The sequence below is a fragment of the Elephas maximus genome, chromosome 7 (genome assembly GCF_024166365.1).
Source record: "Elephas maximus indicus isolate mEleMax1 chromosome 7, mEleMax1 primary haplotype, whole genome shotgun sequence".
NCBI classification, from domain to species: Eukaryota; Metazoa; Chordata; class Mammalia; order Proboscidea; family Elephantidae; genus Elephas; species Elephas maximus.
Window position 1 is genome coordinate 38698678 of NC_064825.1, and position 15521 is coordinate 38714198.

Below are 15521 nucleotides of genomic sequence, written 5' to 3' on the forward strand. Positions count from 1 at the left end.
CTGGGGGAAGGGAGAGTGGCTGGGGGAGTGTGTTTCCCTGACGGGTGGAGCAATGGTGCAGTCTGTAAGGTTGATGTTAGGGTAGCGCTGCGCCAGCTGGGCGTAGGGGAGCCCAAGGAGGGGTGGGAGCAGACTGGGGCGGCGGCGTGCTTGGAATGGGGAGTGGAAGCTGAGTGGAGAGCTGGCGGAATCGTGAAGGCGAAAGGGGGCGCTGTCTGAGAGGAATAGCTCGGTTCGGGGGGAGAGAGGGAAGGATGCGGGGACTGGAGCCAGCTACGCGGAGCCTGGAGAAGAAAAGGGGCGTAACCTGTATGAAGGGACTAAGAGCCAGCAGGATTCCGGGGCGACTTGGGCCGGGGGTGATTCAAGAACCGCATACCATAGGGAATGGCATGGAGGTGGGGTGGAAGCAGCCCAGTTTTGGGAGCCAGACCAAGCGGCCTGCAAAGTCAGGCTCTACTTCTCGTTACCAGAGTGACCCAGTGCGTGTCACCGCACTTCTCCTAACTTTAATTTCCTTTTTTTATAAATCGGAATTGCGTGGTAAACTAGAGGATCAAAGAAAAAGAGGAAGACCGTTAAGGAGATGGATTGACACAGTGGCTGTAACAGCGGACTCAAACGTAGCAAGGATTGTGAGGATGGCACACGACCTGCAGTGTCTCCTTCTGTTCTACATAGGTCCCTATGAGTCGGAACCAACTCAAGGGCACTTAACAACAGCGTAAATGGGAATAACAATCGTACAGGGCGCACAAGATTGCTGTGGTGACTGAATTAGATGAGATATGTGTGTGCCATCCTGCCTAGTGATACAATGGCTACATGTAGTGAACGATCGAGAGTTGTCACGGCAGCTATTACCATTACGTGAGGTTTGCGGAGGGTAGGAGTGTGGCAATAGAACTGAGGCGACTAGGGTAGGCTTTGGCGGTGAGGCGGATATATGGGCTGACCTGGCCAAGACGTGGGTTTGGTGCGAGATCTAGGTAAAGATGGTAGGATGTGGCAGGGAAGTAGGAGGTACCCCTAGGGTGGTAGAAGCAGACTTGCTGGCTGGCAGCAATGAAGGTGAGCTCTGAGGAGAGGATGACACCGGAGAAGTGTAGAGTGGAGGCGGTGCCTTCGGGGCCTGGGGCTGCCTGAGTGGGGTGACCTGGGTTAAGTCGGCGGCACTGTGGGGCAGAGTGGCTTTGGGTTTCCTGGGGGAGGAGCCGGGCCGCAGCGGGCGGAGCTTCGGGCAGGGCTGGGCTCAGGCCGCGCGAGTCTGCTCACCTCCCTCCGGCTCTTTCACCCGCACAGCAGCCGCCAGCCTGAGCCATGGGGGTCTTCTCCCTCCTGCTTCTGTTTCTGCTCTTGCCACTCCTGGCGCCCGGGGCCGCCATTTCCCGATCGCCGGCCCTAAGGTACCTCGGCCGCCTGCACTTGCCAACCAGACCCACATCCCGCCCCTCTGTAGCCAGGAACTACTCGATTCTCTACTTCAAACAGAAGGTGAGCGGTCGGGAAGGGCGAGGGGTGCGGGTGTGTGTGTGTGTGGGCGGGTGGTAGTTGGAGCTTCGCTGCCCTGGGTCCAACCGCCCGGACCCGAGCCCGGTACAGCCCTGGCACCAACACATCTCCGGACTTCCCAAATTCTGCCTCCTCACCCCCGCCCTAGCCTGCACGCCGAAATTCAGACCCCCTTAACGCCTGGGAGGGTTTGGTTTTTTTTTTTTTTTTGGAATGCCTGGGACCTGTCAGGCCATTGGCACACACTTTCCAGAGGGTGGCTCCTAGTCCCAGTTCTGTTTAAAATCTCTCCTCCCATTACCAGTAATTTAATACAGTCCCTGACTCCACACTCTTGATTCAGGCTCTTCTGTAATTGGCCGTGACTGTCACTTCAACTCTCCTTGCTCCCCAAAGACGCCCCAGTCCAAACCCTCTTGACCCCTTCGCCCCATTCAAATTACATAATGCCAACAATGGCCCCAACTCCACGGTGACAGTCATCTTTTGTAGGCATCCCCAAATACAAGTTCTAATAAACTTTACCTGTTAGATAATATCTAATATCTATCCAATCTAAAATGCCAGCCTTTTTTTTTTATCCAACCTAAAATGTCAGCCTTCCATCTCATGCTCGCCTCAAAGTTGGTTCTGTAGCCCTTTTATTAAGAGTATTTGACCTTCCCCATTCTCTGAATGACTGAAAATATGAAACCCATGCTTGTAAAGGATGTGGTAGGTATATGTAAAGATTTGGTGGTGGTAGTGAGGGTAGGGGGGGTTAGTGTCTCTTTGGCTCTGAACATTGAGTTTAGAGGTTTAAGGTAGGCTTGATGCTGAGGTGGTTAGCAAGATTGGGTATTTCCCACCAAGCCTGGATGTGAAAGTAGGTACTGTGTAAATGACAGTTCCTTACAGCTCTGCATTTCTGGGAGCCTGTGTAGACATAGGCAGAGATCTGGAAAAGGTTGGGATTAGAAATAGTGAGAGTGTCTAAAGCTTATATTTAGGAGTCAGACAGACCGGAACTCCACCCTGCTAGCTGTGTGACCTTGTGCAGGTTATAATATCTCTCTGAGCCCAGTTTCTTGATCTGGATTGTGGCGATGGTTAAAATAAGAGCAAATAACACATTCCTAGCAAAGTACCGATGGCACTGGGTTGGGTAGCAAAGTACTGGCCTTGAGTAGGCACTTATTAAATGCATGGTTACTGCCCTATGTGAATTTCGATTGGAAATTTGGGGTAGAGGGATGGCAGGTACTTCCTGAATAGCTTATAAGGAACCATTTTTAACACAGCTGTTTGAATTAGAGTTTATGAGCAAGAGAAAGTGTTTTAACTTTAGTAGAGGCACCAGGAAATGGAGGTCCTTTCCTCAGTTAACTCACTTAACTCTCCTGGCTGCAATTTCTGTATTTATAAATTGAAACATTTGGACTAGGACCAGCGTGTTTCATACTTTACTGGAGAAAATTAAGGGCTTTTTGGGGAGCTGTGGTAGAGGGATAGTGGGTGAAGGCCAAAGTGGAGGCCAGGTTAGGGTGCTCGAGCACTCCCACCTTCCCTGACCCTTTTCAACCAGAGCACTCTGCTTTATCTGTTTTATCTGTATATCTTCAGGGTTTCATTGCTAAAGGAAAATTGGAAAACTATTTGACTAAAGAATTTGTAAAATCCCTTTGGGAATGATGAGAAAGAACTATCAGCAAGAAAAGGAGGAATAGAACTGTAGAAGGGGTTGAACGATCTGTTAGTTCCTAACTTATATCCCTTCGTTGTAAGTTCTTTTCTTAGCCACTTCACTCTTTAGAAATATATGTTAAGGCCAGTTCTTTCTCTGTTTTGGTAATTTGCAAAATCTATTTGTCTTTTTTCAGCTATCTTTGGTCCTGTGGTTTATATTTAGGACAAACATCCTTATATTTTAGGATACATATTCCACATATGTATTTACTACTGTAATAATAATTTTCGTTACATCAGTTCCAAGGGAGTTTTCTTTCTTTTTTTTTTTTTTTTTGAGAAAAATTTCCACACATGTATTTATTGCCTAATAATAGTTATATTAGTTGCCATTTTCTGGACCATAGATTTTTAGTTGGGGCTGTGTAAATTCAACTTTAATTTTTTTTTTTTAGTTAGAGCACGTGATTTTAACGTAAACTTGGTAAGACTTGGTTTTTGTTTGAAGTTTAGTTTTTGTCAAGTTTTATGATGATCTTTATCTGTAGTTATGTTTGACTGACTGAGCTAATCCTAGCTGTGATCATATGCCCACGGTCTCCCTGAGTGGTCTTGGTAAAAAGCCTTGGCCCATGGCCGTTTCCTTTCCCTGCTTACAACTCTTTCTTAACTGATTGCTTGTAGGATAAGGCCAAACCTCTTGGCATGGAATCCATTGTTCCTTACCACATGACCCTAGCTAACCTTTCCAGCTTCATATCCTCCCACAAATCCCCCTCTCCACCTCCATACACATACATTTTTAGCAACATAGAGCACAGACCCAAGTGAATTTTACTGTAGCAGAAATTCTGCCTGGAATGCTATTCCTCTTCTCTACTTGTTAAACTCATATTTCTATTCCCAGCTCAAATGTCACCTCTTCTGTGAAGCCTTCTGGACTTCTTTAGGACAATTTAGTTGGTCTTTTTTTACCTGCACACTTACTATTTTGTTTTTTGTCCGTCCAGCTAGATAGTACTCTCCAATACCTACCTGAGACCATAAAAATTGTAAAGTTTGTTGAGAGAGTCAGTGAATATGTAAAGTGTTGAGAGAGTGAGTGAATAACTATCCAAAGGAAACCTAAACAAAGCAAAGGCTACTATTATTTGATTGACACAAGTCATTTTTTGTTTCTTTGTAAATTGTGTGTTCTTCATTTTCACTGGAGTTGAATTTATTTTTGCTGAGTCGTTATGTTTATCTTGGTTTTTATTTTGAAGTATGGAATTGTTAGTCCTCTTTGTGGTTACCTTAATATTTACCCCTATTTTTCTAAGTAAAAACCTAACTTGTATCTCTCTATATCGCCTTGATTTCCTCTCCATGTGGAAGATCTATGCTTCCTGTATTTAGTCCCTCTTTATTGATTATTGTAATCTTTTACATAATGACATCAATGATTCCCTATTTTGGGCTTTTTTTAAAAATTAATCTTATTTTGTTTTTGTGATTTCCCTATCTGAGTTGATATCAGGATGTTCTGTTCTGCGTCCTCGTGTTGTGTTGATGTCTGATATTATTGAAGTTCTGACCAAAGAATTTCCTTTAGTAATTCTTGTAGCTTTGGTTTGGTTTTAGCAAATTCTCTAAGCTTGCGTTTATCTGTAAATGACTTCATATTTCACCTTCATATTCGAGAGGGAGTTTTGCTGGATGTATGATTCTTGGCTGGCAATTTTTCTCCTTCAGAGCTCTATATATGTCATCCCATTGCCTTCTTGCCTGCAAGGTTTCTGCCGAGTAGTCTGAACTTATTCTTAGTGATTTTCCTTTGTAGGTGACTTTTCACATATCCCTGGCTGCTCTTAAAATTTTCTCTTTATTTTTGGTTTTGGCAAGTTTGATGATAATGTGTCTTGGTGATTTTCTTTTGGGATCTGTCTTGTATGGGATTCGATGAGCATCTTGGATAGATATCCTTTTATCTTTCATAATGCCAGGGAAGTTTTCTGCCAACAACTGTTCGCTACTCTCTCTGTATTTTGTGTTATCCCTCCATGTTCTGGAATTCCAATCACGCGCAAGTTATTCTTTCTGATAGAGTCCCACATGAGTCTTAGGGTTTCTTCATTTTTTTTAATTCTTTTATCTGATTTTTCTTGAAATATATTGGTGCCAACTGCCTCATCCTCCATCTCCCCAGTTCTGCATTACAGTTCCTCAGTTCTGCTTCTCTGACTTCCTATTGAGTTGTCAAATTCTATAATTTTATTGTTAATCTTTTGAATTTCTGAATGCTGTCTCTCTATGGATTCTTGCAGCTTATTAAATTTTTCACTATGTTCTTGAATAATCTTTTTGATTTCTTCAACTGCTTTATCTGTGTGTTCCTTGGCTTTTTCTGTACATTGCCTTATTTCATTCCTAAGTTCATCCCTGATGTCTTGAAGCATTCTGTATATTAGTTTTTTATATTCTACATCTGGCAATTCCAGGAATATGTCTTCATCTGGGAAAGGTCTTGATTCTTTGATCTGGGGGTTTGTAGAAGCAATCATGGTCTACTTCTTTATGTGATTTGATATCGACTGCTGTCTCTGAGCCATCTATAAGTTATTGTAATGATTTATTTTATATTTGCTCACTCAGTCTTTTCTTCTTGTTTTGTTTCAGTACGCCCAGATGGGCTACTAGAGTGCACTAACTTGATTGTTGGAGACTTTGAATCACTTATATCCTGTTACCAGCTGGTTTGAGCTGTTACCAGGTATATGAACCTGTGAGTCCATTCACTATCCTAATTTTTTGTTTCTTTTCTTTCCATTCTTCACAAGTTATTTTTCTTCCTTCTTCCTCAAATGTTGATTTGGTAGGGATATTTGGTTTTCTTTCCAATTGAGTTTTTTTTTTTTTGAGAAAAATTTCCACGTATATATTTATTGCCTAATAATAGTTATATTAGTTGCCATTTTCTGGTCCAAAGATTTTTTAGTTGGGGCTAACAGAATCAGGAGACGAGAGAAAAGATAGCATATCACTTGGATACATTGAGGCTGTGGGTACACGTGTGATGCCATTGTTGTAAAGGGCTCCGTGGGATGCATGGAACGTAGTTACAGTGTTTCACTACGTTTCGTTCCCTGTCCCTTGTCTCCCTTTTCAGGTGAGAAGGTAAGTCCCAAGGGTATTTTACTGTGTGATGTAGTGGGGAAGAAACATGGTTCTTTCCAGACCACCATTTTTCTCAGTGGTAAAGTAGGGAGCAGTATCTACCAAGGTTGTTTTGAAGGTTAAATATGGTAACAAATGAAAGCACATTCACAGTGCCTGGAATATGGTAGGAACTTAAGGAAATTAATAGAGTAAATGCTGGTAGTTTCTTCCTCTCTCTACTGTAAAACCATGTTCTCTACACAGTGGTTACACATTTCAGATTAATCCAAACACATGGCAGTTGTGATAATGCCTCTTCTAGAAGATAGTGGTCAGTCATCTGTTCCCAACTATTCCTTTCAATTACTGATTAATGCTTATGTTAGAACTCTGCACCTTGGCCCTGTTTTGTTAACTCAGCTTATGGCCTCTGACTCCTGCAAGAGGCTTCCCACAGCTACTTCCTTGTCTGCTGTGAGATTTTCAGTTCTGCTTTCAATTCCTATTCTAGTTTCCCCTTTTCCACTTTTTTTTTCCCCACTCCATCCTTAAAATAACAAATGAAACAAATTCAGACAGCTGAAAAGGAACTTTTTTATTGTGGTTTAAGTGAAAGTTTACAATTCAAGTCAGTCTCTCATACACACACTTAGGCACACATTGTAATATGACCCTAGTTGCTCTCCCTACAATGTGACAGCACACTCCTTCTCTCTACCCTGTATTTCCCGTGTCCGTTCAACCTGCTCCTGTCCCTGTCTGCCTTCTCATCTCACCTCCAGACAGTAGCAAGCCACAGAATCTCACATGTCTACTTGAGCTAAGAAGCACACGCCTCACCAATATCATTTTATGTCTTACAGTCCAGTCTAATCTTTGTCTGAAGAGTTGCCTTCAGGAATGTTTTAGTTTTGGGCTAACAGAGAGCCTGGGGACCATGATCTCTGGAGCCCACCCAGTCTGAGTCAGACCATTAAGGCTGGTCTTTTTACTAGAATTTGAGGTCTGCATCCCACTTTTCTCCTGTACCATTGTTCAGGGCAGTCATTGGTGGTAGACAGGCACCATCTAGATCTTCCGGTCTCAGGTTAATGGAGTCTCTGGTTTATGTGGCCCTTTCTTTCTCTTGGGCTCATATTTTCCTTGTGTCTTTGGTGTTCTTCATTCTTCTTTGCTCCAGGTGGGTTGAGACCAACTGATGCATCTTAGATTGCCACTTGCTAGCTTTTGGGATGCCAGACACCACTCACCAAAGTGGGATGCAGAACATTTTCTTAATATACTTTGTTATGCCAGTTGACCTAGATGTCCCCTGAAACCATGGTCCCCAGACCCCCACCCCTGCTACTCTGGCCCTCAAAGTGTTTGGTTGTATTCAGGAAATTTCTTAGCTTTTATTCCCTTTTCCACTTTTGTCACAGTTGCCCTGATGAAAGTAGTTGTGGTTGGGCCTCTTGGAAGGACCTACGGCTGTTCCACCTCCTCATGTTTTTATTGTTTTTCAACTTCTCCATTTATTAGCGGTTTACTTATTGATGGCTTTCCTCTGAGGCCTCGGGTATGCTCTCACAAATATGTGAATTCTGAACTGAGTTCTATTTCCAGCAACGTAGAATCATTGTTGGAAGGGGTCTTAGAGACCATGTAGTTCACTGCTTAGATATGACGAATTGACCTCGATCTGAATTCTGGAGGATCAGGAACTTGATTTGGTCTTAGAGCTTGAATACGATAGTAGTGAAGAGCACAGCCTTTAGAGACAAACAGGTTTGGGACAGAATCCTGTTTTTGCCACTACCTGTGTAACTTCAGACAAGTCACTTAACCTTTCTGAGCCTCCATTTCATCATCAGTAAAATGGGGATGATTATCATCTCACAGATTTGTTGTGAAATGTGGTATGTATAAAGTGCTTACTTAGCATAATGTGTATTACTTAATAAACAATAAATGATAAATATTAATTTTATTTTATCTTACAGTTTCTTAATGTATATGACTTTAATTTACCCCCCTTTCACTCAGAAAAAATATTTAAGTCATTTCTAACCATACCTAAAATAATCTGTTGTTACTGTTGTTAGGTGCCATTGAGTTGGTTCCGACTCATAGTGACCCTGTGTACAACAGAATGAAACGCTGCCTGGTCCTGCACCGTCCTCACAGTCATTGCTATGCTTGAGCCTATTGTTGCAGCCACTGTGACAATCCATCTCATTGAGCGTCTTCCTCCTTGTCACTGACCCTCTACTTTACAGGCATGATGTCCTTCTCCAGGGACTGGTCCCTACTGATAACGAGTCCAAAGTACATGAGACAAAGTTCTGCCATCCTTACGTCTGAGGAGCATTCTGGTTGTACTTCTTCTAAGGCAGATTTGTTTGTTCTTCTGGTAGTCCATGGTATATTACTCTGGAAAACATAAAAATCTGTGTGGACTTTTTTCTGTTACGTAAATAATACATACGTGTTTTTTTCTGTCAGTGGGATATAATTTTGCAGGCTGTGGCAGAGGCGTTTACTTTTTTTTTTCCTTACTTGAAGTCATTTTCTTTTGCACAGGATTCTGATACATAAAGAGAGGCCTTTGAAGCTATTTCTTTTTTTTTTTTTTCTATGATACTTTGAGTTTTGGTAAAATGTGGAGGGGAAAAATATAAGAATTGTATCCTTTTAGATTTTTGCAAGTACCTTCTCTTCTTGATAATAGTGTTATAAATCTAACACTTTCTGATCGCTGAGTTTTCAGTATTTTACCAGCCTCTGTTACCATGGTTAATGCTAAAATACAATTTCAGTAAAAATTAATTTTACGTTTTGCACTGTCTTGTTTATATCCTTCTGTCAGCAGATTGTGGGGACTTTGTGCTTTAGGGGGTTTAAGTACTTAACACATTTTGAAGCTTTGGGTTCTAGGATCAGCTCTGCCTCTAACTCAGTTCACGACCTGGGGTAAGTTGCCTGACTCTCTAGATTTCAGTCTACTAATTTGTAAGATAAAAAGATTGGATCTGTTGATCTCTGATGCATCTGTAATTCTGTTTCCTGAGTGCTGTGTCTACATTGCATTGCATTAGGGGTAGTAGGCACAAGGGCATAGGCTCTGTATTATGTCTACTGTTAACTGCCTTCAGTGAATTGGATCTAGCCAATTTTTCCATCTTGACTTTGAATAAGACGCAGAAACATGTGAAGTGTTTTTTAAATTAAGAATTAGCTTTACCATTGACACAGTATTTATAGCATAAAGCATTGTATTTATGTTTATGATTTTAAAGTTTGCTTTGTTTTCAGTGGGTTGGACAAGAAAGAAGAACCATAGGTAAGGAAAAGATCTTGAATATGTAAGTTTTATCTTATTTGTCTTCATTCCCAGTGCCTTGCATGGTGCCTCCTACATGAGCTCTCAATAAAGATGGTTTGAATTGAAAAAAATTGACTGTGAGTTAAAATGAACTAGGAATAAGAGGTGGAAAAGAAAATGAAATATGCAGGCATAAGTGTCTAAATGCATCAATAATAATGATGATCATCATCATGATAATAATTGCTACCATTTAGTGAAAATTTCATATGCCTTAGGTTCTATGCTAAGCACTTAATATTCTGTTACTTAATTCCTACAACTGCCCTATGAGGTAGATACTGTTATTATCCCACTTTGTAAGTGAGAGAACTGTCATACAGAGAGGTTAAGTTACATGTTCAAGGTATGCTGCTTATCTGTTTTTGTTCTACTGAAAATAAACTCTGATAAATTTTTACTGCTACAATGAATGTCATTACCTTGTTTGTTGTACTAGTCAGGATAGGCTAGGTTATGTTGCTGTAGCAAAACTCCAAAGTTTCAATGATTTAACCCCACAAAAATTTGACTCATACTTTAATGTCCAATGAGAGGAGCAGGGAGCTCTGGTCATCACATTTATTCAAAGATGAAAGGCCCAGTGGAGGTATCCTCTCAACATATGCTTTTACAAACACTGTAGCAGTGGAAAATGGACAAGGAGGGTTTTTGTACCAGTGTTTAAATGCTCCCAGCCTGGAAATAAGTTATATCACTTCCTCTCATTATTCATTGTCAGAACTGGTTACATGGCTATACCCAACCACAAGGGAGTAGGGGAACTCTGGAGTGCCTAGAAGGAGAAACAGCGCTGATGACTACCATACTTAGTTACTTATCCACCCATCCACCCACCTACCAAACCAAAATGAAACCCACAGCTGTGAAGTTGATTGCAACTCATAGTGGTCTTATAGGACAGAGTAGAGCTGCCCCATAGGGTTTTGAAGGCTTTAAATCTTTACGGAAGCAGACTGCCACGTCTTTCTCCTGTGGAGTGGCTGGTGGGTTCTAACCACTGCACCACCAGGGCTCCTTATCCACCCACCTATTCAGTGTTAGTCCAATACCTTTTATATATCAGACACTGGGTGAGGTCTTGGGAGTCAGAGATGATTACATCTTGGAGGACTTCACATTGTGTTTGTTGACCATTCCAATTGTACCTACTCAAATTTATATCTGAAAGACATGGAAAAGCACTGATGAAACAAATTTGTAGTGGCTTGGCATTCATATGGCTGCAACTGATAGATTGTGTCAAAACATATTCTTGAAATGAAGCTGGTCTATTTAATAGTCTCTTCCTCAATTTGCCATTATGATAAATAGTTTACTGACCTGATGAATATAAACATTGAAACATATGATAAAAGAATTTATTTATTCATACTGTCATTTAGTGATTAAAATAATTGTTTTTCATAGCTTTTTTTTCAATAAATAGAAACAACATTGGTATAGAGATTTATATGAAGAAAAAACATTTAAAGTCTGGTTTGGTAAGTTGCTGGATAATTGTTCATCAAAAAGGACCATTCTGCATTGATATTTTTTATTACCTATTTAGAGACTATGTATGTGACAGCAGGATTTATAAAAATGTTTTCTTTTTGGTTCATAATTTAAGAAAAGCCCTAATTATTGTTTATGAACAGCAAATGAGTGAATACGTTGATTATATACTCTGGCCTAGTCATTATGCTAGGCTTTTTTACATACTTAAAAAAATTTGCAATCAATTAAAATTTTTTATTGTGGTGAAATTCACATAACATAAAATTAACCGTATTAAATTGAACAATTCAGCGGCATCTAGTACATTTACAATGTTGTGTGACCACCACCTCTGTCTTGTTCCAAAACATTTCCATCATTCCAAAATAAAACCATGTACCCATTAGACAGTTTTTTCTCACTCTCCCCTTCTCCTAGCCCCCAAACCAAACCTAAACCTGTTGCCATAGAGTCGATTCTGACTCGTAGGGACCCTATAGGACAGAATAGAACTGCCCCATATGGTTTCCAAGGAGCGCCTGGTGGATGTGAACTGCCAACCTTTTCGTTAGCAGCTGTAGCTTTTAATCACTACAGATTTGCCTATTGTAGACATTTCATATAAATGGATTATACAATGTGTTACCTTTTGTGTCTGGCCTCTTTCACTTAGCATAATGTTTTCAAGGTTTATCCATGTTGTAGCATATATCAGTCTTTCATTCCTTTTATGACTGAATAATATTTCACTGTATGGCTGTATCACAATTTGCTTATTCGTTCATCTGTTGGTGGACTTTTTTTGAGTACCTGTTTTCAGTTCTTTAGGGCATATACCTAGGAGTGGACTTTTTGGGTTTTATGGTAATTCTATGATTAACTTTTTGAGGAACCACCAAGCTGCGTTCTACAGCAGTTGAACCGTTTTACATTTGCACTAGCAACAGGCAAGGGTTCCAATTTTTTCACGTCTTCAGCAAAACTTGTTATTTTTCTTTTTTTGGGTGATGGCTATCATAGTGGGTATGAAGTGATACCTCATTGTGGCTCTGATTTGCATTTCCCTAATGACTAGTGATATTGAACGTTCTTTCATGTGCTTATTAGCCATTTGTCTATCTTCTTTGGAGAAATGTCTATTCAAATTTTTTGCCCATTTTTTAACTGGGTTGTTTGTTTGTTGTATAATCATTTTTTTGAACTGATGGTGTGTTTTAATCACTACTCCAGTCTGTCTCCCGATGTTTCTGCTTGGAAGCTCTGTAGTTCTGAAACCAGAGTCACCTGCTCAGATGATGATTTGCATCCATTTTTATCCTGGTGGCACTATTATCATTAATAAAAATATTTGTGGAGGGTCTGTGTATGTGCCAGGTGTGGTTCTGGAAAGAACAGATGAACTGCTCATGTGGAGCTTATTTTCTGGTTTGGAAAGAAATAGGTAATAAACCAACTTTAAATAAGATAATTAGAGATTGTAATCGTTGCTATGAAGGAAGTAACCAGTGTGATATGTGTGTAAATATGGGGTACAGTGGATGGGAGAGGCTTTATGTCAGGAAGGTCTCTTTGAGGAAGGGGCATTTGACTCGAATAGGAGCAGAAAGTACAAAGTCCCTAAAACTTGAAGTGTCACAGTTATTCTTGACTCTTCTTTCTTCCCAGTTGTTAGCTGCCGTCAAGTAGGTTCCGACTCATAGCAACCCTATGCACAACAGAAGGAAACACTGCCAGTCTTGTGCCATCCTCTTTCTTCCCTACTCCTTGTAATTACCAAGTTGAGTTGATTCTATCTCGGAATGTATCTGTCATTTTTACTTGTATGACCCATGCCCATGTTGCAGTTCCTACCACAGCCTGGCAGGACTACTAGATAAGTCTCCTCTTTACTGGTCCTTCTTGCTTCCTGTAGTTCCCCCCCTGCTGCAGCCCCATAGGTTGTCACACGAAATACCCTCTTACCCAGTTATATCACTCTCCTGCTTGAATCCTGCGTTGACTCCTTATTGTGTGCTTTATTAAGAACAAAGTTCTGGGGTATTCAAGGCCTTCCATTCTCTGGCCCCATCTCATCTTTTCAGCTTGCTAATCTATTCTCCACACATGCCCATTCCTTTCCTGTCTCTGTGCCTTAGCCCACATTGTTCCCTTTGCCTGGAATGTCTCCCTCCCAAAGCCCCTCCTTCCTTTATCAATCCCGTCCATCTTAAAGGCACATCTCAAACTGTACCTCCTCCATGAACCATTTTTTACTTCCCCAGAGAGTGTGCAGTAGGTCAGAGCTTGCTTTGTACTTCCTCTCATGGCATGTGTCTGACTCTAGTCCTGTGTTATAATTTGTCATACCTTTGTTTTATTACCCTTTTAAAGGAGGAACTCTGTCTTGTAAATGTCCATAGTTCTCCATCGCACACACACATTGTTTAATGTAGAGTACTGTCTTCATAAATGTTTATTGAATTGTAATCTGTATTTTTTCCCTCCCCCTTTTCCCACCTCCCTACACATTGAGGTAAGGAAGGCTATACTGTGGAAAATACACATGTGTGTTGGGGTGAGGAATGTGGAAACTTAGTTCCTAACGCTGTCATATCCTTTTGGGGAGCAAGGTTCAATATCAGACAAATAAAAACAGGCCTAATTGTTCTTGTTCTCTCCTTTTGGTGGTCAGGCAGCTGCAGCTGATCATCTGTACTGGTCAATAGACATCTTTCTCCAGCACATCTACAGAGATAGGGTCATGGCAGGGAATGCAACAGGTCCTGTTTTGTTTTCTTTGTTTCGTTTAAGGGGAAAGCCTACTTCTGGGATAGCTGTGTGCCACTCATACTTAGCAGAGAGCTAAAATGCAGGCAGTAACTTTTTATAATTTTGGCATTTATTTGCAAACACGAGTCAACTATGTATATTTGTAAACCCTTTCTTTTTATTATGTACACGTCAGTTCCAAGCTGTCCTGTGATGCTGAGACTGAAGAGAAAAAGCGGCTGTGACTGCCAGGCCCACAAGTTTTCAAGCCCATGACGTTATCTCTCTTGCTGTTATGTTGTGAAGATTGCCCACATGGGTTAGGAAACGGCAGCCTTGTTAAAGTCAGATTTTCTTAGCTACCTTCTCTGAGCAGCCAGCCCTGCAATATGGTAGGATGAAGCATCACTTCTGTTGTGGTAGATACGATCGTGTTATCTAACATTCACATATTGAAGCAGTACAATCCTATGTTCATTCAACAAACGTTTATTGAACTCATCGTATGTGCCATAACCTGTTTGAATAGCTGGGGACAGGGGTGGACTAACCAGGAAGCACGGTATGCACCGGCTTACAGTAAGGTATGCACAGGCTTCATTGTGCTTACTTACTAATCTGTAGTGAACAATTTCTCCAGGGTTGATATGGTGAAAACCAGGTGAAATTGTTCACTACAGATTAGTAAGTAAGCACAATGAAGCCTGTGCGTACCTTGCTTATTGAGTAATCTGTCCCTGGCTGGGGATAAGTTGTAAGCAAAGCTTACAGTTCAGTGGGAAAGAAGACAGTGACAAGTATTTACAGGTATGTTGTGTGTTTCAAAGAAGTGCAAGATGTTATGGGATCTGCAATGGTATCCTAAGTCTGGAGCTTTAGGTGGCAGTGGTATTAAAGTAGAGACCAGAAGGATGAATAAGAGTTAGCCAAGAGAAGGTAGTGAAAAATATACTGAGTTGAATAGCATCCCCCTAAAATTTATGGTCACCTGGAACCATTGGAATAGGATCTTTGCAAATGTAATCAAGTTAGGATGAGGTCACGGTAGATTAGGGTGGGGCCTAATCCAATGATGAGTGTTCTTATATGAAGAGAGAAATTTGGAGACACAGATACATAGGGGAAAACGCCACCTGATGACAGAGGAAGAGATTGGAATTATGAGTCCTCAAGCCAAGGAACCCGAAGGATTGCCGCTAAGCACTGGAAAGCTAGTAGAGACAAGAATAAATTCTTCCCTAGAGCCTTTGAAGGGAACATGGCCCTGCTGACACCTTGATTTCAGGCTTCTAGCCTCCATAATTATGAGGTACCCAGTTTGTGGTACTTTGTTATGGCAGCCCTAAGAAACTAATAGAGATTTCTCTTTAGGGAGAGTGTATATCATGTACGAGATCCTAAGTTGGGAAAAAGCAGGCCATGTTGGAGAACCTAAAAGGCCAGAAAGACTGGAACTTGGTGGGTAAGGAAAAATGTGGCTAGAGGTGGGTTCTCAGCACTGTGAAGCTGGTATTGTCCCTACTTCGATTTACACGTGCATCGTGTAGGTATTCCTTCTTTGCAGCTTTCACTGACTTTAAGAACATAACTTGGTGTTGACTGGTGTGGGTCAGAG

The 15521-nt window shown here is 41.2% G+C and overlaps 1 protein-coding gene across 5 annotated transcripts in view; it reads left to right on the top strand.

The window, feature by feature from the left end:
* Positions 1-203: 203 nt before the first annotated feature.
* PRCP (prolylcarboxypeptidase) overlaps positions 204-15521 on the top strand; it is a 103058-nt gene continuing 87740 nt past the window's right edge. The window contains exon 1 of one of the 5 annotated variants that reach the window (XM_049889642.1): positions 204-1494. In XM_049889642.1, the coding sequence (XP_049745599.1) occupies positions 1321-1494 (174 nt within the window). In that variant the 5' untranslated portion in view covers positions 204-1320. Of the gene's footprint in view, positions 1495-9618; positions 9638-15521 lie in introns of those variants that run through there. The other 4 variants (XM_049889640.1, XM_049889643.1, XM_049889644.1 and 1 more) reach the window with 4 other exon arrangements.